The sequence below is a fragment of the Pan troglodytes genome, chromosome 2, assembly GCF_028858775.2.
Source record: "Pan troglodytes isolate AG18354 chromosome 2, NHGRI_mPanTro3-v2.0_pri, whole genome shotgun sequence".
NCBI classification, from domain to species: domain Eukaryota; kingdom Metazoa; phylum Chordata; class Mammalia; order Primates; family Hominidae; genus Pan; species Pan troglodytes.
This window is the reverse complement of record NC_086015.1, coordinates 105,167,753-105,194,137: the sequence shown is the minus strand read 5'-3', so window position 1 is coordinate 105,194,137 and position 26,385 is coordinate 105,167,753. Positions and strand designations below refer to the sequence as shown.

The 26,385-nt window shown below is 41.4% G+C and overlaps 1 protein-coding gene across 4 annotated transcripts in view; it reads right to left on the bottom strand.

Moving 5' to 3' along the window:
• Positions 1-20,118: 20,118 nt before the first annotated feature.
• NFKBIZ (NFKB inhibitor zeta) overlaps positions 20,119-26,385 on the bottom strand; it is a 33,262-nt gene continuing 26,995 nt past the window's right edge. For 2 of the 4 annotated variants that reach the window (XM_063806078.1, XM_516633.7), the window contains 6 exons: positions 25,944-26,090; positions 25,694-25,757; positions 25,250-25,419; positions 23,966-24,076; positions 23,667-23,834; positions 20,119-21,812 (listed from right to left, as the gene is read on the bottom strand). In XM_063806078.1, the coding sequence (XP_063662148.1) occupies positions 21,759-21,812; positions 23,667-23,834; positions 23,966-24,076; positions 25,250-25,419; positions 25,694-25,757; positions 25,944-26,090 (714 nt within the window). In that variant the 3' untranslated portion in view covers positions 20,119-21,758. The remainder of the gene's footprint in view (positions 21,813-23,666; positions 23,835-23,965; positions 24,077-25,249; positions 25,420-25,693; positions 25,758-25,943; positions 26,091-26,385) is intronic. The other 2 variants (XM_063806079.1, XM_063806077.1) reach the window with 1 other exon arrangement.

Below are 26,385 nucleotides of genomic sequence, written 5' to 3'. Positions count from 1 at the left end.
TATAACTTATTGTCTTTATTGTATAACAGGGATATAACTTATTGTCTTTATTGTATACCAGATATTTTACATATATATTATTATTCAATTCGTGCAAGTTATCAGTGATAACATTTCACAGGTGAGAACACAAAGGCTTGACAGATTGAATTACATACTTAAAGTCAAACAACTAGGAAATTTTTACTGCTGTGTCTGGCTTCAATGCCAATACTGTTTCTCAGACAAAAGAGACTGTGTCAGGAGTTCTACCCAAGTGATTCTTGGCAAAACAAAAAAACAAACAAAACTTGAGTCAAACTCTGATGTCGGTGATGGTAAGTGTTGGAGTATTGCACTCCAGAGAGACAAAGGGCGGATCAAAGGTCCTTGCCCATCCCCTGTAAATTTTAGTGACTTAGTAGAGAAGTGTAGCATTGGCTTATATTGTCTATCAGTATGAAACCAGGCAAAGACTTGAAAGAGAAAGACAAAGGTGATTTCAGGAGGTTGAACCCAAGACCTCTAAAGTTCCAGCCGGGCATGGTGGCTAACGCCTGTAATCCCAACACTTTGGGAGGCTGAGGCAGGCAGATGACTTGAGGCCAGGAATTTGAGACCAGCCTGGCCAATATGGTGAAGCCCTATCACTGCTAAAAATACAAAAATTACCTGGGCGTGGTGGCCGTGTAATCCCAGCTACTCGGGAGGCTGAGGCAGAAGAATCACTTGAACTTGGGAGGCAGAGGTTGCAATGAGCTGAGATAGAGCCACTGCACTCCAGCCTGGATGACGGAGTGAGAATCTGTCTCAATAAATAAATAAATAAATAAAATAAAGTTCCTCCCCTCTTGTATTTCATAACTCCCTGATTTTTGGTACCCTTTTCTAGGTTTCCAAACCTAAAAGTAATTATATCACATTATTTTAAGAACAGTACTATTTCTAATAACTTATTCAGCCCCAGGAATGAGGATATAGTATGTAGAAAATCGCTCTTGATGGTTTCATGAAATCCTTCCTTCAAAAAGAAACCACAGGTGTCCCTCTCCCATCTCCCTCTCCCGTCTCCCGTCTCCCGTCTCCCGTCTCCCTCTCCCTCTCCTTTCCACGGTCTCCCTCTCATGCCGGGCCGAAGCTGGACTGTGCTGCTGCCATCTCCGCTCGCTGCGGCCTCCCTGCCTGATTCTCCTGCCCCGGCCTGCCGAGTGCCTGCGATTGCACTCGCGCCGCCACGCCTGACTGGTTTTCGTGTTTTTTTGGTGGGTTTCACTGTGTTGGCCAGACTGGTCTCCAGCTCCTAGCCGCGAGTGATCTGCCGGCCTCGGCCTCCGGGGGGGCCGGGATTGCAGACGGAGTCTCGTTAACTCGGTGCTCAGTGGTGCCCAGGCTGGAGTGCAGTGGCGTGATCTCGGCTCGCTGCGGCCTCCACCTCCCAGCCGCCTCCCTTGGCCCCCCAAAGTGCGGAGATTGCAGCCTCTGCCCGGCCGCCACCCCATCTGGGAAGTGGGGAGCGTCTCTGCCCGGCCCCCCATCGTCTGGGATGTGAGGAGCCCCTCTGCCTGGCTGCCCAGTCTGGAAAGTGAGGAGCGTCTCTGCCCAGCCGCCATCCCACCTGGGAAGTGAGGAGTGCCTCTCCCCGGCCGCCATCCCATCTAGGAAGTGAGGAGCGTCTCTGCCCGGCCGCCCATCGTCTGAGATGTGGGGAGTGCCTCTGCCCTGCCGCCCCGTCTGGGATGTGAGGAGCGCCTCGGCCAGGCCGCGACCCCGTCTGGGAGGTGAGGAGCGTCTCTGCCCGGCCGCCCCGTCTGAGAAGTGAGGAGACCTTCCGCCTGGCAACCGCCCTGTCTGAGAAGTGAGGAGCCCCACCACCCGGCTGCCACCCCGTCTGGGAAGTGAGGAGCATCTCCGCCCGGCAGCCACCACGTCCAGGAGGGAGGTGGGGGGGTCAGCCCCCTGCCCGGCCAGCCGCCCCGTCCGGGAGGTAGGTGGGGGGGTCAGCCCCCCGCCCGGCCAGGCGCCCCGTCTGGGAGGTGAGGGGCGCCTCTGCCCGGCCGCCCCTACTGGGAAGTGAGGAGCCCCTCTGCCCGGCCAGCCGCCCCGTCTGGGAGGGAGGTGGGGGGCATCAGCCCCCCACCCGGCCAGCCGCCCCATCCGGGAGGGAGGTGGGGGGCGTCAGCCCCCCCACCCGGCCAGCCGCCCCATCCGGGAGGGAGGTGGGGGGGTCAGCCCCCCGCCCAGCCAGCCGCCCCGTCCGGGAGGGAGGTGGGGGGCTCAGCCCCCCACCCGGCCAGCCACCCCATCCGGGAGGTGAGGGGCACCTCTGCCCGGCCGCCCCTACTGGGAAGTGAGGAGCCCCTCTGCCCGGCCAGCCGCCCCGGCCGGGAGGGAGGTGGGGGGGTCACCGGGAGGGAGGTGGGGGGGTCAGCCCCCCGCCCGGCCAGCCGCCCCGTCTGGGAGGTGAGGGGCGCCTCTGCCCGGCCGCCCCTACTGGGAAGTGAGGAGCCCCTCTGCCCGGCCACCACCCCGTCTGGGAGGTGTACCCAACAGCTCATTGAGAACGGGCCATGATGACAATGGCAGTTTTGTGGAATAGAAAGAAGGGGGAAAGGTGGCGAAAAGATTGAGAAATCGGATGGTTGCCGTGTCTGTGTAGAAAGAGGTAGACATGGTAGACTTTTCATTTTGTTCTGTACTAAGAAAAATTCTTCTGCCTTGGGCTCATGTTGATCTGTGACCTTGCCCCCAACCCTGTGCTCTCTGAAACATGTGCTGTGTCCACTCAGGGTTGAATGGATTAAGGGTGGTGCAAGATGTGCTTTGTTAAACAGATGCTTGAAGGCAGCATGCTCGTTAAGAGTCGTCACCACTCCCTAATCTCAAGTACCCAGGGACACAAACACTGCGGAAGGCCGCAGGGTCCTCTGCCTAGGAAAATCAGAGACCTTTGTTCACTTGTTTATCTGCTGACTTTCCCTCCACTATTGTCCTGTGACCCTGCCAGATCCCCCTCTGTGAGAAACACCCAAGAATGATCAATTAAAAAAAAAAAAAAACAAACAAAAAACAAAAAGAAACCACAGCAATACCCAGTCCTTCTATAGATATAACATCTGTGTTACTGAGATATCCTAAAGCATTTCTGGAGTCTGCCACAAGGTTTGGGTGTACCCTCCTAGCCCAAGTTTCCCAAGATCAAAATAGCATCCAAGAAATGGCTGGTTAAAAGTTCTCTGAAAATGTCATGCTTCTCAGGAATGTTATATAAGATTTTATTTAATTAAATTTAAGGAAAAATCCTCAAGTTTCACCATTCCCTTGCCCTTTCCCTGGACACCCCTAATTCCAGAGCTTATACAACAGAAAAATGCTACAAACATTGAGACCAAATCTACCTTTTGGAGACCTGCACCAAACCTGGAGGATTGAACCAACTTTTTGGAATTCAACTCACAGCAGAAAGCAGGTTCAGAGACAGCATATCAATATATCCACTCATTTCTTCAAGTAGCTGTGCATCTTTTATCCCTGCTCTGCCTCCACTCTATTTGTACTACCACCATGTCAAATATGCCCAAACTTTAGGTTGGCACTACCCTTATAACAATTATATGAGTCATAGCAGGAGGGTGCCATGATGCTAACTCAACTCACTCCATAGTCTACAGCCTGAGGAGAAACGTCAGGAGTAAATTGAAAAATCTACCCTTAAATTTCACTGAACAAGACTGCAACTCCTTCTCGGGTGCCACCTTTGCTTTCTGCTCATGGGTATTTTCCACAAGATCAACTGGACTTTCAGATATTGAAAATAGATGAGGTTTGGATCAGAAAGCCCCAGTTTGTAGAACCTGTTTTTACAAAAGTACATTGGGATAGCAATAAATTCAGAACACTAAGGGCTCCTTTCATAATGATCACATTGCCCTGCTCATCTCCAACAATCCTAGAAAAAAAGTTTTCTGTCTTCGTGCAACAGGATCACCTCGGGAAATTGTTAAAAACATACTTTCCCAGAGTTCACTCCAAGTCTGCTGAACCAGAATCTACAGAATTTCCTGTAGAAACCAGGGATATCTGTTTTAACAAGCTTCCTAGTTGATCCTAATAAAAACGCAAATTAGAGAAATATTGCTTCAGCCTAAATTGGTGGTACAATCATTCAAAATCATGGTGTAATTCATGGTGCTAAGGCACTAAACATTTTCTTCACAACTTGGATCTCTCCCAGACTATCTAATTGCCCTAAGAGATGGCAGTTTCCTTTCCAGAGAGCTCCAAGCTTATACTTGTGAGCATTCAACAAGAGGCAGATTCCAACTCAGACCCTATGCCTGGCCAGATGAGATGAAGATATAGACAATTTCCTCCCTTCCCCACCTGCCCTCACTCCTGGCCAACCAAGAGCCGGCTGGTCACAAATGTGGTTACTTCATCAATAAGAATCATATCCTATGTCAGCATTAGTTTGTTTTCGGGGTTGGTGGGCGGGTGGGGGGGGGCTTGCAATAAAATGACAAAACTAGTTGGGCAGAATACTCTTTTTTATGTCAACAAAAAAGATTAAAGGCAGAATACATTTACAGAATGTAATATCTTCACTTTCACAAGGAAGAACTAAATCTCCATTTCCATGGTAAATACGATGAACACAAAAAGCTTGGGACTAAGATCCCTAGGGTGAAAGTTCAAAATGGCACTGACCACAACAGATAAAGATCTGAATCACAGTGTGACCTGTAGCCAGGCGAGGCCCGAGTTTACTCTTTATACTCTGAGCCTCGATGGAGAGGAAGTTCAAAGACAGTTAGCAACTAATGGGAAATTCATATTCATTTTCAGCATCGCATGTTTTTCCCTTTTTCACTTCCACAGTTGCAAGTTGAGTTTCTATACGCAAGCAGACAGCCACGGGTAAGCCCAGTTGAAGTAGTGCCAGCTGACCAGGTCACACAAAGGTAAATGCATAGTGTCTGACCGAAAGCTGGAGAGAACTTCATGTGGCCATGAAAAATAGGATCGTCAGTGTCTCATGAAAATGGGAGAGTCCTTGATCAAATATTTTCTAAAACACCAGAAAGATACACATTTAAAATAAGCTTATGAAAATTATTAAAGTGTTCAGCTAAAAATGCAGTAAGAACTGTATTCATTGATGCATTCAGCAAATGTTTATTGATCACGTACTTACTATACAGCAGTTACTGTTCTAGGCACTGGGGATTCAAAGATGAATAGACAGACTTACCCCAAAGAGCTTTGATTCTTGTAGGTAGGAGACAAATATGTGAACATAGGTTAGCAATAAGGAATTATGGGTGTTATAGCAGGTGGATGGACAGGTAACTGTGGGAACAAAAGAGGGAATATTCAAGTGGTCTTTGGAAAGAAAGCAGGAGATAGCCTGTGTCAAGTCTTCAATAATGAGTAGGTGTTCACTGGCGGATAAAGTGAATAGAAACTTTCAGGGAAGCATGAACAAAAGCCTCAGTCATGAAATACATGGCACCTTTGGAAAAATGAAATAATTTGGGACAACTGGAACATCACAGACTGCAAGCGACAAGACCTAATAAGGATGATTCTAAAAAAGCAACTCCTCATGAGAAGCTGTAAATGATATGCTAGGTGCTAAGTAAGGCTCAATGGGACACCAATGAAGAACTTTAAAAGTCTTAGAGCTGATACTGAATATAAGAAAAGAGATATTAGAGGCACGGAAAAACCAGGATAGAGACCATTGCAATGATCTGGACAGGATCATAAAGCCTGAATTAAGGCAGGAATACTGAAATAGAGATGTGTACAGATGTTAGAGCTGTTCCGAGTAGATATAATTCTGAGTAGAAATAATAGGCCATTCACCAAAGCTCAGCTGACCTAGTGTCCCTCTTCTGATTCTTCCAAGTAGTCAAATTATTTGTTCAAATGATTCCACGTAGGGCATAAATGCTAAGACAGCAGTCTAAATTCGATTTCACATCTCTGATATTTAGAAGTGTTACTGAGCAGTAAGATAGCTGAAATACAGGCCAAGCAGGATGGAAAAGAAAAGAAGAGTCCAAGGTAATGTAAAATAAACAATTCTCTATGGTTGTCGGCAGTTAAAGGTTGGGGGTTTGACTACAAAAGTTATCGAGAGGGAATTTTTTGGTGGGGAGCAGAGGGACATGAAACTGTTCTATATCTTGATTGTGGTGACATGACTCTAGATTTTTGTAAAAACTCATAGACCTATACACCAAAAAGAATAAATTTTACTGTATGTAATTTTTTTAAATAGGAGAGAAAGGCAAAAAATAGACAATCCTCAATAATAAATCAAGTTCATAGGAATCTGAGACAGGAGGCCTACTCACTCTTTGACATTCCTTCATTTATTCAACAAATACTTATTGAACACATACGCCATGTCAAAAACTGTGCTAGGTGCTGGATACATGGTAGGAAATGGGTTTCATGGAGCCTACAGTCTAGTGGAAAAGACATCCATTAAATAAATATTTATGTAAATTCAATTACAATTGTGATTTTAAAAAATACAGTTATGAAAGCATGTAACAAACTTCCTGGAAGTAGTAATATTGAAGCTAAATTCTGAATTATACATTTCAGTTGATTGACAGGGAAGAGGTTGTGCTCAAGGGAAAGAACATTCGGAAAGACCCCGAGGTAGGAGTTCTCACATACCCACATGTGCTCACAAATTCCCTCACAAATTTACGATGCAGGTTAATATAATTTGAGTTTCTAGAATCCTTTATGCTATATAACATTTCTTTTCTTTTTTAGAGACAGGGTTTCACTCTGTCACCCAGGCTGGGGCACACTGGCACAACCATAGTTTATTGCAGCCTCAAACTCTTGGGCTCAAGCAATCATCCCACCTCAGCCTTCCAAGTAGCTGGGACTACAGGCATGCAAAACCATGCCTGGTTAATGTGCTTATTTTTTGTAAAAACAGGATCTCGCTACGTTGCCCAGGCTGGTCTGTAAATAGAATTTTTAATTAGTAATTAATCATGTTCAGGTACTAACTAGTAGTTAATTGGTGATTGATTTATTATAAAGAATTGGTTAATAAATATAAAGCCTTAGAGACGGAACCTAGAACATTAAGTATATAATAATAGTAAGTTATTATTACTACTATTATTTTTAGAAACCTTCTTTTTGTTTCCTAGAGAGGGGAGATGGCTGTTAGACTCAATTTTTAGAAACAACGCAGAGAAACTACACTCTACTCCACTATACTAACTTCCTATGAATGGAGTCAGTGTCTGAGTCATAGGATGGGACTCATGACTATTATAAATGCTTTTTCAGCCCAAACAGAATCTTTGGGCCCCCTCTTTGGTAAATCCGTTTCTGTTTACATAATTTAATCTTTAAGAACACATCTTGCAAACTTTCACTTCCAACTATGATGAAACAACTGGTATAGGACTAGCTCTCCACCCATAAACAATGAAATGGAAAATAATATATGAGGCAATTGTTTTTCAGCATTGGACAACAGGAAATTAAACACTGTGATCTCTGAGAGAGGAGAAATTCATTAGGTGAGGCCCATGATTATCCTGGATCTCTGCAAGGGTACAATTTTCCAACCACAGCATAGCAAGCTAGAATCCAATCTGAGCACAGTAGTTCTGCTGAGCTGACAAGGCAGAGATAAGAGTTCAGAAGAATCTGTAGAGCAAGGCACCAAAAAGAAAGGTGTTTTGGGGGTGGTGAGAAGGTGGATCCCAGAAGTTGTATGGAAGATTCTCTATGAATTCTTGACTCAGGGCTAAGGTGCACGTGCCCATGTCAAGACTACCCGGGTCTTATAGTAAGTATAGAGAAGTGTTAGTGCAGAGACAAGTACAGAACAGCAATTGTAGACATTAAACAGTGCTGAAGAATATTGAAGTTTTGGCCAATCCAAAGTGACAAGATCTTATTATTAATTTATTAACACACCAAGCATCTGAGATACCAGAAGAGATTAGAACCATGCTTTAGAGTAAGGTCCACTCCAGGCCCACACTAACAAAATTAAAAAACAAGTCTTTTTTTTTTTTTTTTTTTTTTTCATGTGATGGAGTCTCACTCTTTTGCCCAGGCTGGAGTGCAATGGTGGTATCTCGGCTCACTACAACCCCTGCCACCCAGGTTCAGGCAATTCTCCTGCCTCAGCCTGCCAAGTAGCTGGGATTACAGGCGCCCACCACCACACCTGGCTAATTTTTGTATTTTTAGTAGAGACAGGATTTCACCATGTTGGCCAGGCTGGTCATGGACCTCAGGTGATCCGCCCACCTCAGCCTCCCAAAGTGCTAGGATTACAGGCATGAGCCACTGTGCCCGGCCAAAACCAAGCCTTTAAAATATCTGCAGAATTGGAGGTCGAAATGTGCCAAGATAGAAGAACTTGGGAAATATATTGAGTTTTCCGGAGATGTACCCTAGCAAAGCATGAAAACTAGCCTACAGAAGTGCAAGGTAATTTGCAGGTAATGAAACTGCCTAATAGAAGACAGGGTAACACTTCTCAAAAGAAGAAAACAAAATCCAGAGCCTAAAGTCTACACAATGTATTACCAACAATGTCCAGCATACACTTTAAAAATTGGTAGAAATTAAACAAAAACCAGGCAAACATGATCCACATGACCCACAGTCAAAGAGAAAATACCAGTCTCAACATTACTGAGATCTTGGGTTTAGAAGACAAGAAAGGACTTTGATTTTTTTATGTTATTTTATTTTATTTTATTTATTTTTTTTTTTTTTTGAGACCAAGTTTCGCTCTTATTGCCTAGGCTGGAGTACAATGGCGCAATCTTGGCTCACCACAACCTCCGCCTCCCAGGTTCAAGTGATTCTCCTGCCTCAGCTTCCCGAGTAGCTGGGATTACAGGCATTTGCCACCACGCCAGGCTAATTTTGTATTTTTAGTAGAGACAGGGTTTCTCTATGTTGCTCAGGCTGGTCTTGAACTCCTGACCTCAGGTGATCCGCCTGCCTCAGCCTCCCAAAGTGCTGGGATTACAGGCCTGAGACATAAGGAAGGACTTCAAAAGCAGCACCTATAAATGTGGCTCAAAGAATTAAATGATATATGTTCAAAGAATCAAAGTACTGGTTTAATGAGTGAAAAGATAGAAAATCTCAGCACAGAAATGAAATCTATAAAAAAGAGCTGTATAGAAATACTGAAACTGAAAAGTTCAATGACAAAAAGAAATCACAGTAGATCAGAGATGGTAGAAGAAAGGCAGTGAAGTTGAACACAGGAAAACAGGCCAATAGAAAATATTCAGGCTAATGGATGGAGAGAAAATAGATTCAAGAAAAATAAACAGATCCTCAGAGACCTTCAGGACAATAGACAATGGTATAAATAAGTATAATTAGAGACCCAGAAGAAGAAAATGAAAATGGGGCAAAATAATTTTTTAAGAAGTGATAAAAAGGCAAGCCACTGACTGGGAGAAATTCTTATAATACATATATCTGAAATACATTTATATCTAGAATATATATTTTAAAAAACTGTTACAACTCAATAAGGGGCTAATTATTTTAACAGACAAAAGCTTGAACAGATGCTTCACTAACAAGATATATGAATGGTAAGTAAGCACAAGAAGAGATGCTCAACGTCATTAGTCACCCCGGAAATTAAGTCTATAAGATAATACTACACATCCATTAGAAGGGCTACTATTAAAAAGACTGGCAATACCAAGTTTGAGGGAAGATTGAGAAATCTCTTCCGCATTGCTATTAGAAGAGAAAAATGACACAACCACTTTAAAAAAGAGTTTGACCATTTCTTTTAAGGCTAAACATACACTTATATGAACCAGGTACTTCACTCCTAAGAATTTAAAATTAAATGAGAACATATGTCCACACAAATACTGTTCATATCAACTTTATTCAATAATAGTCCCAAACTGGAAACAATCGAAATGTCCACTAATATGTGAATGGTTAACAAATTGTGTTATTAGTGCAATGGAATTCTACTCAGCAATAGAAATATACTTTAGTGATCAATGCACCAATGTGGATTAATCTCAAAAATATCATGCAGAGGCCGGGCGCGGTAGCTCATGCCTGTAATCCCAGCACTTTGGGAGGCCAAGGCAGGTGGATCACGAGGTCAGGAGATAGAGACCATCCTAGCTAACAGGGTGAAACCCGTCTCTACTAAAAATACAAAAAAAAAAAAAAAAAATTAGGCAGGCATGGTGGCCGGCGCCTGCAGTCCCAGCTACTCGGGAGGCTGAGGCAGAAAAATGGCGTGAACCCGGGAGGCAGAGCTTGCTGTGAGCCGAGATCGCGCCACTGAACTCCAGCCTGGGCGACAGAGCAAGACTCCGTCTCAAAAAAAAAAAAAAAGAAAAAGAAAAAAAAAAATCATGCTGAGTGAAAGAAACCCAGAAAATAAGAAAATAGTACAGACTGTATGATTCTATTTATACGACGTTTTTGAAGAGGCAAAAACTAATCTACAATAATATAATAGAAATCAGATCAATAGCTGTGTGGAAGGAGAGATTGACTGCAAAGGGGCATGAAGGAAATTTCTTGGATGTCAAAAATGTTCTGTATCTTGATTGGGTGGTGGTTACATAGGTGTATACATTTGTTAAACTGTACACTTAAAATTTATGCATTAATTACACCTCGCAAAGTTGATTTTTAAAAGAACACTTGCATAACCCTTTAAATTAGGAGCCTTATTATCTTCATCATAATTCTTTAATGAGTCATTCAGCAATAAATTTTATAAGGAACAAGTTATTTATGAATCACACAAAGGCACCCCAAATGAATGTCTAATCATTCATTCATTTCTGTGTGCACGACTGGAGAAATAGATGCTGGTTAAACTAATAAAGCCCCTGCCCGTCATCTGTGATCCTAGGCTGCAGAAGAAACTGTAATGTAAGTTCTCATCTTGGTTCCAAGAGCTCTCGGCAACTATTTCTTGACCAGTCTCTGAAGTGAGTGTGTCTATTTATTTTAAACAAGTTGTACCATCTGAAATCTTGGCTGCTGCAGAGCTAAGGGGTTCTTTCCCTACAGCAGGGTTCCCCAACTCACGTGCCATGAACTGGTACCAGCGATGGGCGAGCCAGCATTACCGCCTGACCTCTGCCTCCTGTCAGATCAGCCTCCGGCATTAGATTCTCACAGAAGCGTGAACCCTATTGTGAACTGTGCATGCAAGGAATCTAGGTTGTGTCCTCCTTATGTGAATCTAATGCCTGATGATCTGAGGTGGAACAGTGTCATCCTGAAATCATCCACCCACCCACAGCCCATCCATGGAAAAACTGTCTTCCATGAAACTGGTCCCTGGGCCAAAAAGGTTGGAGACCACTGCCCTACAAAATATGCCCCCCTCTCACAGTAGAGGTAAATGGCTAGAGTCTGGCAACACAGTAAGCTGATGCTACTACTGGTTAGATATGCTGTCCTAATCACCTTCTCCTGCTCCAGGACCCTTTTATAGATTCTTTTGAAAACACTGGCAATAGGGAAGCTACACTTTCCTTTCCTTGAAATTTTCCAGGCCGGGCGCGGTGGCTCATGCCTGTAATCCCAGCACTTTGGGAGGCCAAGGCAGGTGGATCACGAGGTCAGGAGTTCAAGATCAGCCTGGCCAACTTGATGAAACACCATCTCTACTAAAAACTACAAAAATTAGCCGGGCATGGTGGCATGCACGTGTGGTTCCGGCTACTAGGGAGGCTGAGGCAGAAGAATCGCTTGAACCCAGGATGTGGAGGTTGCAGTGAGCCGCGATCATGTCACTGCACTCCAGCCTGAGTGACAGGGCGAGACGCCGTCTCAAAAAAAAAAAAAAAGAAAGAAAAAGAAAAAAAGAAATTTTCCCATCTAGAATGGGGAAGTGGTGGACAAAAGTGAGATATCATAAACTAGAGACACTGCTAGCCTGTGTAATGACCACACATCCTAAGACCAGTGCCCCCATTTATTGGAAAACCTCTCTTGCTGATTTGGAGCCTTAATTAAAATAGCAGGAAATGCATAAAATTGCACTATAAGCTCAAACCCTGTGTTATATATTGTATTAACTTTCTATTGCTGTGTAACAAATTACCCCTAAATTTAGCAGCTCAGAACACCACCCATGTGTTATCTCACAGTTCAGCAGGTCAGAGTCTGGGCGGGGTTGGCTTGACTCTCTGCATGAAGTAACACAACGCCAAACTCAAGGTGTCAGCAGGGCTGGGCTCTTATCTGGAGGCTCTGAGCAAGAATCTGCTTCTAAGCTTAATCAGGTTGTTGGCAGAAGTCAATTCCCTGTGGATGTAGGCCTGAGATTCCATTTTCTGTTTGGATATTTACAAAATACCTGTATTCCTTGGCTCATTGCCCCCTTGCTCCATCCTCAAAGCCAGTAATTGTGGGTTGAGTCCTTCTCAGGCTTGGAATCTCTAAGATTTCCTCTTCTGCCTCCAGCCAAAGAAAACACTCCGCTTTTAAAGGGCCCGTGTGATTAGAGGAGTAGTTTCCCTATCTTAAGGTCAGCTGGTTAATAATTACTTTATTTACCTTTGCAAAATCACTTTTGCAATGTAACCTAACAGAATCACAGGAGTAACACCTGGGGCAAAGATAGCCCTAGGACCATCTTAGAATTCTGCCTACGATTCCAATGCTAGATTCTATCCAGCACCACTCACCTTCTTCGTGTCCTCAAAAATACCACTCACCCAGACATTTTAAAGTTGTATTTAAAAAGTAAATGCTGCAGCGGCACACACCTGTAATCTCAGCACTTTGGGAGGCTGAGAAGGGAGCATTGGTTGAGGCCAGGAGTCTGGCCTGGGCAATATAGTGAGACCCCCATCTTTACAACAAGAATAAATTAGCCGGGCATGGTAGTGTGCACCTGTAGTCCCAGCTACTCAGGAGGCTGAGGAGGGAGAATCACTTGACCCCGGGAGGTCAAAGCTGCAGTGAGCTATGATCATGCACTGCACTCCAGCCTGGATGATAGAGTGTGACAAAGAGAGGGGAGGGGAGAGGGAGGGAAGAAGGGGAGGGTGAGGGGGACAGGGGAGCAGAAAGAAAGGAAAGAAAGAGAAGGAAGGAAGGAAGGAAGGAGAGAGGAGAGAGAAGGGTTGGAAGAAAGGAAAAAAGGAAGCAAGGAAGAGAAAATTCAGATTCAGAGCTCACTTTCCTGATTGCAATAATTAAGTCTGGAATATGACAGAAAATACCAGATATGAAAGTTAGAGGAATTGTGTTTTAATACCAGGAGTTTAGGGAAAGGAGCAGTCAGTAAGAGCTGGAAAAAGCTTAATAGAGAAAGTGGCACCCAAGCAGGGCTTTCTAGGATGCACAGAATTTGGGGAGGTGAGGACATGACAAGAGACAGGAATAAACAGAGCATCAGCTGATACAGTGAAGAGACCCACCTGATAGCCCACTGGGGAAAAATGAGATGAGATTAGACAGGCAGGGTCAAGCTAAGGTCAACATAGCTTTGTAAACCAGGACAAGAGTTTGCATCTGATTCAACAGGCAGCATTGAGCCTTTGAAAAACTTTCTCTGTTTCTTTAACAGTATGCCAAGTAGTGGAAATTTTGGGATTGGTAAGAAAAGCAGGAAGATTGGAGGAAGAATAATTAGAAAGCTATTTACTGGGGACACAAGTTACTTATCTGTTAGCAACTCTTTCTGACAATCTATAATGCTTGGAGTGGGCTTTAACTTATTCTAGAAAAAAATATGGGGGCAAGAGGAAACAAAAATGGCAAAATGTTTATAATTGATGAAGTTTCATGATAGATGTATGTGTTCAATATACTATTTTGCCTACTTGTATGTGTGTTTGAATGTTTCCGTAATAAAAAGTCAGGTTCCTGTCTATTGTGGTAATCCAAGAATAAAGTCTTGAAAACCTAGATGTGGGTGGTGGCGGAGAAAATAGAAAAAAAAATCAACGGACTTTTTTTAGCTACCCTATTAACTGATTAATAGACATTTTGACCTTGATAACAAATTTGATATAACTTTAGCTGAGGGAAGAAACAAAACTGATTGATTTATATAGATAGGGAAATAGAATAATGTCATAAAAGAAAAACTTGTCAGCTGTCTATAAATCCTGCACTTTAAATGATGTACCTCATTAGCCTGTATGATTAGAATGTGTATAGAAATTAATAACCTGTGTAAATTAAACTTCTGTCTATACATCTTCTTATTACACCACATTGGCAGGATCATGGATGGCTCACTGCAGCCCGGAACACTGGAGGCCCAAACAGTCCTCCCACCTCAGCCTCCAAGTAGCAGACACTACAGGCATGTGCCACCACACCTGGCTAAAAATTTATCTTTAAAAAAAATTTTCCAGGAATATTTTGAGTAGAGGCACCATCCAAATGCTTACTTGTTTTCCCAAATGATATATTTTGAATTTTCCTTTGATATATTTTTCAAAATATATATTGGGATATATTCAAATATATCCCAAATGATATATTTTGAATTTCCTGGTGTAAGAAGTTACACCAGACAAAATTGCTATCCTGAAGACGACCAATTCTTCCATATCTGTGAGAGCCTAAAAAGGAGAATTTTTTGAAAATTTTAAAATATTCTGGAAGGAATACTTCTTGGGAGCAAAAAGAAAAGGATACCTTTTTTAAAGACAAAAGAAAAATGATATCTAATGTAAAAAAAAAAACACCTGTGGCACCAATTCAGAAAAGCAGACTCTCACTGGACACACTCCCACTGAGGCAAACACCAAAACTAACCCTCGAGTGCTGGAAGAAAATAGCAGTTCGCCTCCAGACCAGTCGACACCTGGGGCTTCCACGAAGGCCAATCAGGAAGTACCCTACAGTCTTCCGCAATCACTTGAAATTAAAGTCCTACCTGAGAGATGTTTGGCTGCAAATAGGGAGAGCAGGCCATGTGAATTAAGATACCATGAATTGATAAAAATAAATAGTAATTTGAAACTTAAACCCCAGATCAATTAAGCTAAGGAATCTAGTGTTGTTTCACAATCTGAAATTTGTCCCGATTGTCAAGCCTACAGGAACTATGCTGATCCAACAGGTAAACACATGCTGGATCCAACTACCAAGTTCCCAGAGCTGCTGAAATCTTTATTTCTGGAGCAAAAGCCAGAATCCTATCACTTAAAAAGATAATATCTAGAGTTAAAACAGTCTATTTCAATTGAGTTTTAGCAAAGTGGAATCAATTGTTATTGTATGAAACTGGATTTGACCCTTGACTTTTAAACATTTGCAGTTTTCAGTGACTAACTCCTCTACTGTTATCATTCCAAGATCAGATGCCGTAAAGCATAGGATTTTAATTTGATTTGGGATCATGTTGCTTCTCACACAGCTCTAGGTAGTGTGATCCAAGGTGAAGAGCAGCAGATTCATTCACATGTGTACCAGGGAGCAAAATGACAAGAGATAATTATAAAAGCTTTGTTGGAAGTTTAAGATACTTAAAGCTCTTTTAATCATTATCATAATTTTTGAGTTACAGCTCAATAAATATTTTTGTTTCTCTTAAAGTTTATCAATGGTAAATGAGTTGCCTGGTCAATGTTTAGTATTATAGCTAATAAATGAAATGGAGATATTTTACCATACATTAGATCAATAATAATATGTAAAAGATACCATAGATTCTGAAGACAGGCTATAGGATTGCTCAGAAAGAAATATTCATAAGTTCTAGAGATCTGTTGTACAACATTGTCCCTATTATTGTACACTTTACAATTTCGTAAGAAAATAGAATGTTCTTACCATGATAAAATGATTTTTTAAAAAAGGAAATATTAATCTTACTCATTTTTTAAGAGAAATAATGATAACAGAAATTATTATAAATCCTCTTTCCTGGTGTAGTAAGTTTTAAGTTAAGGCTGCCCAAAGATATGTCCACATCCTAATCCTCAGAACCTGTGAATGTGACCTCATTTGGAAAAAAAGTCTTTGTACAATTTAGAATACTGAGGCCGGGCGTGGTGGCTCATGCCTATAATCCCAGAACTTTGGGAGGCCGAGGCAGACAGATCACTTGAGGTCAGGAGTTCGAGACCGTCATGGCCAAAATGATGAAACCTCGTCTTTACTAAAAATACAAAAATTAGCTGGACATGGTGGAGCACGCTTGTAATCCCAGCAACTTGGGAGGCTGAGGCAGGAGAATTGCTTGAACCTGGGAGGCAGAGGTTGCAGTGAACTGAGATCGTGCCACTGTACTCCAGCCTCGGTGACAGAGTTAGACTCCGTCTCAAAAAAAAAAAAAAAAAAAAGGTCGGGTGCTGTGGCTTACACCTGTAATCCCAGCACTTTGGGAGGCCAAAGTGGGCGGATAATCTGAGGCCAGGAGTTCGAGACCAGCCTGACCAACATGGTGAAACCCCGTCCCTATTAAAAATACAAAATTAGCCAGGTGTGGTGGTGCATGCCTGTAATCCCAGCTACTCGGGAGGCTACTTGAATCCAGGAGGTGGAGGTTGTAGTGAGCCAAGATGGCACCATTGCACACTCCCCCTCAAAAATAAATAAATAAATAAAATTGAGATGAGGTCATCCTGGATTACTCAGGTGGCCCCTAAATTCAGTGGTAAGAGTCCTTGTAAGAGATATACAGAGAGGAGGCACAGGGAGGAGAAGGCCATGTGGAGATGGAGCAGACACTGGAGTTATATTGCCACAAGGCAAGGAACACCTGGAGTCACTAGAAGCTGGAATAGAAGGCATGAATTCCACCTAGAGCCTTTGGAGGGCACATGGTTCTGCCAACACCTTGGTTTCAGAATTCTGGCCTCCAGAACTGTGACAAAATGAATTTCTCCGAGTTAAGCCACCAAGTTTGTGGTTATTTGTTAGACAGTCCTAGGAAACTAATATACTTGAGAAACTTAAACACCAGAATCACCTTAGAAAAGTGATTTCTGAAAGCAGGAAAAAAAAAATAAGGTGACTCATGATTGTATCTTCAAAGCTAGCTTCTATACCATAGGATCCAACGTGCCTGGCACACTGCACATCTTCATCAGTTGCCACTTCATCCCCATACGCATTCCAGAAACCCATTCTGTTACCACCATATGGCTACTGCCCAACCACAGCTACTCTCCAAAGTCTGCATTTCCTAATTAATTTAGACTAAAACTGCATTAGAATCACCACATATAATCTGCCAGAAGCCCTGAAAATCCTGGAGATTCTGATTCAGGAAGTCTGGGGTGGGGCCTAGGTATTTGCATGTTTAACAAGCTTCACATAAGATACTAATGTCGACCAAAGACTGAAACTTTGAACCTAGGGCACTCAGCAGCTGCACTATCTCACCCCCAAACCCTCTTGAGCTGACAGGCAAGGGGAATGGTGTGATGGAGAGAGCAGGGACGACAGGCCAGAGGACAAGGAGTACAAAGAAGAAAGCAAGACACATTTTGAGAGGAATCTACAATCAGCTGGGCATGATGGCTCATGCCTGTAATCCCAGCACTTTGGGAGGCTGAGGTGGGCAGATCAGTTGAGACCAGGAGTTCGAGACCAGCCTGGCCAACATGGTGAAACCCCATCTCTATTAAAAATACAAAAACATTAGCCAGGTGTGGTGGTGCGTGCCTGTAATTTCAGCTACTCAGGAGGCTGAGGCACAAGAATTGCTTGAACCTGGGAGGTGGAGGCCGCAGTGGGCCAAGATCTTGCCACTGACTCCAGCCTGGGCGACAGAGCGAGACTCCGTCTCAAAAAAAACAAACACACACACAAACAAAAACAACCAATCTTACTCCTCCTAGAAATGTGCCACCCATGCAATGTTTCTGGGTCTGCACAGACTCCAAAGGCTTGAAGCATAAAAGTACTGGATTAAGTCATAAACTGTATGTAGATAATAAAAATATTTATACACTGAAGAATAAAATATGCCAAGAAAAAAAATTTTTACAAAGTGTTGAAATTAAATTCAATTTAGGAACTATTTATTGAATGTCTACAATGTGTCAGATACTGTGCTAGGTGCAGGGCCTCTGATGACTAATAAGGCAGTGTCTCCCCTTCTCTCAAGGATTAATCCAGGGCACCAGCAGGTATAGCCAAAACCTAGTGGCATGGTTACAAGTAATCTCAAACCTTGTACCCAGGCCTGATCTCAGAGGAACCATCACAAACTTAGCCAGTGACTGAAGCTGATTTCTCTCTGAGGTCGTATTCAATACAGAACAACTGAGGTTATCAGAAAATGGAAGTTAGTGGTAGTACGTTTAAGTTGACATTTGTTAAAAGTCACAGACATTTGAGGAAATTTTCCTGTCCTGATTAAGTAAAAATATAGAAAAGATATTAAATGTTACTGATTTGACTAACAAATTGAGCTGGAAGATTTGGTCTCTGACTCTTGTAGGGATTCCTTAATATCAAACTACAGCACTAACAGTCCTTTGCAAAGACAGACTGCCTGATTTTTTTCTTTAATGAGTCCAACTATGCCCATGCCCATTTTCATTAACATATCATCCATGTCACTGTGAAATCATGTGGCAAAATTAAATTCAGAACCATGATAGCCAATAATTCATTAGTAATTAATAGTATAACTCTGGCTCAAAACATCACCTCCCCCAACAAAACCAGTGACTCTAACCAGGATTGGCATACATTCGTTCATTCAACCAATATTTTATGAACTATTTCCATGTGCCAGGCACTGTGCTAGGCAATGAAGTTGCAGCAATGAGCACACAGTCTTGGCTTCTGAGAGGCTTTAAGATGTATTCAATCAAGAGCCATTTCCCATATTCCTGTGGCAGATATCACGCACCAATCACAGCAACCTCTCCTGAAGGTTCAATCCAGCAACCTTCTCCTGAAGCCCCTACAAGCTTAAGGATCTTTCTCAACTTGATATTCAAAAATATTACCAGTCAGAGGTGGAACACAAGATGAACCTTATTGGCCACTCCAGATTCTAACTAACTATATTAAAATCACCTGCTATTCCCACAGACGCCTATGCTTTGGTTCATGCTGTTTGTTTCTTTCATCTGCCTCTCCTCCCTTTATATGAACATCCAGATCAACTATTCAGAAGATACAGTTCAAATGCTCTACCTTGAATCCTCCCCAGTCAGAAAGAAATGTCCCTTCTGAATCTCTTCTTCCTTTTTAAATGCTATTTAACATAGTTTACCTAATAAAGTACATGCCACGTCTCTCACGTAAACATCTTAAGGCTAAGAAATGTCTTATATGTCTTAGCCTCAAATTATTTACATCTTTGCACACACACACACACACACACACACGCACATACTTGCTAGATACTGGTTCAACTATGACAGAATTTGGGATTAAGAGAGAACATAGAAGCTCACTTGGGTAAAGCTCACTGTAGAGCTATGTTCAGTGTGAGTACATCATTTCTGCTGTTCTGGTTAACAAGTTGCATTTGCAAAGCAAATTACCCAAGATTTTGTTACACGAAAGAAGAAAAGTATGTGCAGAAATGAAACTAAAGTGGATTCTTGTGAGTCATGGTCTTCTAAAGGTTGTGAAGCCCCAAATATTGCACACAGCATTTGTGTGTATACATATATTTGCATTTTCCAGGGAAAGGATTCATAGCTTTCACCAGATTCTCAAAACAGCTGTAAGAACTAGAATATATGTGCAATAATTGTAACGACATACTGACAGATATTGATGTGTTTGTTCTCACACGTCAAAATGGCTTGCTGGCAAAGGGAAGAACCTTTCCCAGGTTTACATCTCTCTAAGGATGATCCTGGTAATCTCCAAACTGTTATTCCTATGATTCACTGCTCCCACTTAGCTTTTTTTTTTTTTTTTAGCATCTAAACATGTGAATGATCGACAGCATCTATTAAACTTCCATGATAATTTCAAAACCTAACAGACTTCTAGTAAACTTAGCAAATAGATTTTGACGTTAAATCTTGTATACTTTCAGGAAACATGTTCTCCAAAAAACCCAAATTAACATAAATTAACTAACTCAAAGGTATTTAAAATCATCAATAGTACTTTTTCTATCTAGGGAAATAAGGCACTAGGAAAAGAAAATGCATGTAAGACCAATAATATTAGTGAATTAGTTTATTTAAAACCATCAGTTTTTCCAATGTGAATGGACTGGTTCATATCACACCATATTTAGAGATACAAGGTGATTATAACTAACGTGTCTACAAGACATACTGGGTCAAACAATGTGATCAATCCAAAGGGTATCTTTTTAAAAAGAATTTAAGTACTCAGCTGCAAAGGTAAGTTCACTAATGAGATTTTCTTTTTTTAAAAAAAAAAAGGTTTTTAATGAGTCAAATTTATTACAAAAACTTAGTGTGTAATCAAAGCCAAATACATTCCTCAGGCATGCCAGCGGCAAGCAAAATAATGTTAATAGAATGTTATTAAAAAATAAAACTTTTTCTGAATGATATATATAAAACATCATGGCACATTATCATCATTTGACAACAGAAAACAGGAAGACATGTTTCAATATTGACTTTGTTGTTTCAATAAAGGTAAAAAAACAAAAATTTCAACAGAACACATAAATTAGAAATTCTAGTGGGTAAGCCATAAAGAGGTGTTCTCTTCCATGCAACTGCCAGCCGGGCATGGTGGCTCACTCCTGTAATCCCAGCATTTTGGCAGGCTAAGGCAGGCAGATGGCATGAGCTCAGGAGTTCAAGACCAGCCTGGGCAAGGTGGCAAGATCCTGCCTCTACAAAAAATAAAAAATTAGCCAGGCGAGGAGTGCACACCTGTAGTCCCAGTTACTCAGAAGGCTCAGGTAGGAGGATCACTTGAGCCCAAGTCAAGGCTGAGGTGAGCCAAGATCATGCCACTGTACTCCAGCCTGGGCGCCAGAGCAAGACCCTGTCTCGGGAGGAAAAAAAAAAAAAATATATGCAATTCCCTACAAATAATGTATAATTTCAATGCATGAGAAAAAGCATCTTTACAATTCGAATATATCTTTCAGCCAGTAAAGGAACAACTCCGTAACTCCCCATCTGCTTTATCTACAAAGACTTAGTGATTACACAATAAAAACTCCTTAGAATTGTAAAATTTTTTTAAATAGCAACAATTCACTTGTTCTTTTCTATTTTATGGACTTATACATTTCAAATATGACCATGTTAACAACCAAGTATGTACAATATTTTTAAGGACAAAAATAACAATTATATACAGTTTGCAAAGATCAAATTCTAACCATGGACACCTTTCATCTAGTCCAATGACTGAAGCCTGTCCAACGCCAGTAACTCCCAGGGACTAAGGCCAAATGAAGCCTCAATGCTGTATTTACCTTTTTCCTTTCACATGCTTTTTCTTAAAGAAACATTTACAATTTACCTGCTTTGAAACTGTCAATAGCTATATTAATAATGTTTTGTGCCACAAATCAAAGTCCTTTCCTACTCAAAAGCTACTGTTAATTGAAGGCAATGTTACCATTGAGATCAAATTCAGATGTCTAGATCCCAGATACCTGGGTATGAAATATGCAAATCTGCCAAGAGAAATTAGATATTTTTCTTCTTTTCTTTTAATATAACCCACTATATAATAGTGAACTAAATATGTTTGTTTCATAGAAACAACTTACATTTGCCAATATAAGGCAAATGGTCTATGTACAGATACATCAGGACTGCCTAACTGACAGTGAGTGTTGCTAGCCAGGCTCCAAGCTAATGGAGCTAATACGGTGGAGCTCTCTGCTGAATGGACTTTCCCTTCAGGATACGTCGGATCTGGAAGAGAAACAAACAAAATTTGTGAGGTTTATTTCTTATGGCCAATGTGGTGTATTTCCTTCTGAGTTTCATTCCTTTCTTATACCATCTACACTACTCCTATTAACTTGTAAGTATACGAAGAAATACACACAATACTTCTCAATATTTTGAGGTGACTTTTAAAAATACTAAACTCCTTTTAAAGCTTATTTCAGATCTCTTATAATAATCTGAGTTCAAGAAAGTAAAACATCTCCACTAAAAATTATCTGAAGTTGAAAATCTCCATAAACTTAACACCTATATTCTTTTCCTAATCTTTACTCTTGCTATTTGTGAGAACATTTAACATAAGACAGTAATTAAGGCATATTATAATATCTCACTTATCTTGAAGTCAGCCTCAACTAACAGGAACAGAAAACCCACATTTTATGATACACACACAAGTAAATCCTTAATACCATTCAAGTCAAAACAGCTGTCATGATATCCAAGTATTAAAGCATCTACACGTAACTTCATGGATCACAGAAAAGATCCTGGCTCATTCAGAGTGATTCATTTTACATCCCAGTCTGACAAATTTTATTTTCTATCTCTCAGCCTCCAGCAGATTAGAAGCAACAATTTAGATGAAAGGCGATTGGGGTAGGGGATACAACTGATAGCTGCTAGAAGGAAACACACGACCACAGTATGACAATAAAAGCCAGGGAAAAGAGCCTCTACCTGCCCAACACAAAATACCAAAGCAAAAAGGAGATAATCTGGGAACATTTAATGAAGAGTTAAATGGCTTAATATCTCAATAATCCCTGAGAGCATAGTTATATGACTGCACACCACAAACAGTGAAGTAGAAGCAAATACTGGGCTTAGGACTCTGCCTTTTACAAGTTAATGATGGTTCTGGTCCTTGGAACCTCTCTGAATATCAATTTTCTCAGTTGAAACTTGAAACTTGTAAAGTTCTTCTAACTATTAAATGATATACATGAAAACTTTTTACAAACTATGGAAATATTCTTTCTAAATTACAAAGAGCTCTATAAATAGGGGCTACTATAACATTATGGTCATAATGACAGCTCAGAATCAAAGAAAAAGCTAAACTGCATTCCACATATTTTATTTTGTGATTAGTAAAGTATGTAATGACCTACCCACAGCCACAATCCCCCTCATTCCTCCCAGGAAAAGAGTTCCATCAAAAACATTTTAAGTTCTTGAAAGAATAAGTTCTTGTTATCTAAAAAGTTTACTCATGAAACTATTCAATACTCAATGATAATATATAACCATATTTGATGAGTAAAGCATTAATTCTGTTTAAAGTACAAAATATTTCTAGGTTTGAAATTACATAAGTAATTTTTCCATTTTTTGTTCAGTATCACTTCATAGACAGAAATAATTCTAACTATTGATGTTCACTGATCTCTTACTCTGTACCCGGGACTATTGTGAGCACTCCACATGTAACAACTCATTTAATATCCACAATATTTGAAGGTTCATACATTACAAGACTAAGATTCTCTTTCCTTGGTATCTGCAGGAACCTTGGTATCTTCTCTTTCCGAACCTTAAACCATTCTGACTTACTCTAACCCTAAGTGTGTGTCACAGAATACTACCTGACCTCTAACCATTTTGAGTCTATGGATAATCCCTCAAATTTCTTAATTGCTCTGTTTCCAAACGAAGAGTAACTCCACAATGCTATGACGGCTACCGTGAGACACAGACACTGATAGAGTCCACCTGAAGAGCAACAGCTGGCCTTCGCCCTGCACAGCCTCATCTCCCTTTCTGTTTCAGACTGCAGTGCCAAAAAGTACTTCCTCTCCCTCCTGTGCCTCTCACCTGTTCTCCCACAGGGCCATCGGGAACCAAATGCACTGGCTGTTCGTTCTCCAAGTTCCGAGTACTTGGGTCTGCTCCCTTCCTCATCAACAGGCGGACAGCATCTAATTGTGTCAACCGATACTGCAGGCTGGCAGCAACATGGAGGGCAGTGTTGCCATTGTAAGCCTGAAGACAAAGAAATGAATTATCAGACATCAGGAAGGGGGAAATTTCATGAAAGGAGCTCAAAAACTTTGAGAGGGTGTACAGAAGGCCATTCCAACTCTGGTGTGGTTATTAAAGCTTTCTAAAAGTACCTTTGCATTCACAAAAGACAGGCAACTGGGCAGCTCCAAAAAGAGGCGAATGAGTTCCAGATTTGCTTCTTCAGCTGCCAAATGCAGGGCTGTGCGGCCACTTTTGCGATCCTTGTCAAAGGCAAGAGGGAGGAAAAAAAAAAAAAGAAAATCCAGATACTATGCCTCAGAATACACTTTTCACCCAGTCTCCTGAATGTCTGATTCAGCTTCAGAGACTCACTTTGAATGCTCCCTTCTCCACAATGCCTTGCTTAATCCCAAGCTAAATGGAATCTTTTATTCCTCTTAAATTTCCTATTAATTTGCCTATATGCCTCTTGTCACAATGTACCTTTTTATACAGGGTGGCCATAAAATGTAGAAAAATAAATATTTTTAAATCCTATGTCATAACCTATCAGTAAACCATTTATTATGTATTCACCTACATTTCCAGATTTGGTAGCCTCCCTGTAGAGTTATATTTAGCTATATCTCTCACCTCTTTTACTAGTCAGTAAGCCTCAAGGGTCCAAATGGTTTATGACTTAGGCATTTTTCCCCCATATACTCAAGTGAATAAAACCAAAATTTTAAAAGAATAAACTATTTTCCAGCTTAAAAACCAGAAGATGAATTCCACATCCTACAACAATGAAGAAACCCTTACAAAAAGCACTACCTTTATTCTCAGTGTATGAAAATGGAAGCCAAAATGACAATATCAATTTCAAGCATTTTCTTGACCTTTCAAAGACTATTTATTTTATACCTAAATGACCTTTTGGATAATAATTCATGGATTTAAAGCAAATCAAGAAACCACATGAAATGATCTGTTAAAATCTGGGCTTCTTTGCCGGGTGCGGTGGCTCACGCCTGTAATCCCAGCACTTCGGGAGGCCGAGGCGGGCAGATCACGAGGTCAGGAGATCGAGACCATCCTGGCTAACATGGTGAAACCCCGTCTCTACTAAAAATACAAAAAATTAGCTGGGTGTGGTGGTAGGCACCTGTAGTCCCAGCTACTGGGCAGGCTGAGGCAGGAGAATCGCTTGAACCAGGGAGTCGGAGGTTGCAGTGAGCCGAGATCGCACCACTGCATTCCAGCCTGGGCGACACAGTGAGACTCCGTCTCAAAAAAAAAAAAAATTCTGGGCTTCTTAACCACCCATACATTGCTACTCACACCATTAATTTCAGAAAAAAAAGAAAGAAGTTTGAATCTGTACTTGGAAGCAAGGTCTTCTGCTATAACCAGTTTCTCCCCTACCCCATCTTAAACCTTTTCTGTGAATTTACCTTCGCTTCCACCGCTGCTCCCATTTGAATTAGGCACTTAATGGTATCAACCAGACTCTTATTCTTCAGTAAAAGCTCCTGAACTTCAGGTGAATGAGGCTGTTGATTTCTCTGGAGTTCATGGACCACAGCATTGTGGGCTATGACTGCACAGTGAAGGGGAGTCAGGCCTAGAAGAAAAGTATAATCAAGCAGTGGTCAAGCATCCCATCAGGTCTTTTGGTCCTTCTATAATGACAAGTGTTGAGGATGGCCTCTAACTTAACCTATAAATGGACTCCACAAGAACTAGTAAGGCAATCTGAATATAGTCTCTTTTTGGGTCTAATTTTACCTACAGAATATTTTAGCTTTAATTACCTTCCTTCTTAGTATACTTAGCACCCTTAGACCTTATGGGTCCCCCTAAGTGGCTCTGAATCTAATAAAGTTTCAGTTGCTTACCATCATAGTTAGTTGCCTCAAGATCCACAAACTGATTACTTCCCACTGCTCCCTTCTGAATCGCCTGCAGATTTTAAAAACAGACATCTGTTAGCAACACAAGCTGCGCATATACCTATTAGAATCCCCAAGAAATGAATAAGTTAACTCAAAATAGATTATTGCAACAGGCAACCTATATCCAACTTCTAATATCCAACTCTATCTCTCTGGCCTTGCAATGATGGAAGCCTGGTTTGCTGCCTCTTACCTGAAGCACCTGGGAGTGGCCCTTCTCAGCACAGACATGCAGAGGTGTTCTTCCCCAGCAGTCTGTGGTGTTCACCTGTGCCCCGATGTTCACCAGATCCTGCACAATGAGATGCTGATTGGCAGCCACTGCCACCTGAAAGGCACTCTGTGGATATCCAGAGGAAAAAAGACATTTTAAACATACAATGTTATCATAACAAGGAATATGAAACTAAACTATGACTGAGGGAAAAACCCACAGAGAGAAAATAAATCCTTTGAATAAGCAATCAGATACTGTAAGACAAGGAAACTAAAGTAAGCCTAGGGTGTGGCTTTATTACTCTCAGTGTTTGGTCAAACAACTACAAAGTTAACATTAATAACTTCAAGGTTGATGGTAGCAAAAAGTCAACATCTCAAAGTTAATATTAACTGAACTCTCTTGATCTTGAGCTCTA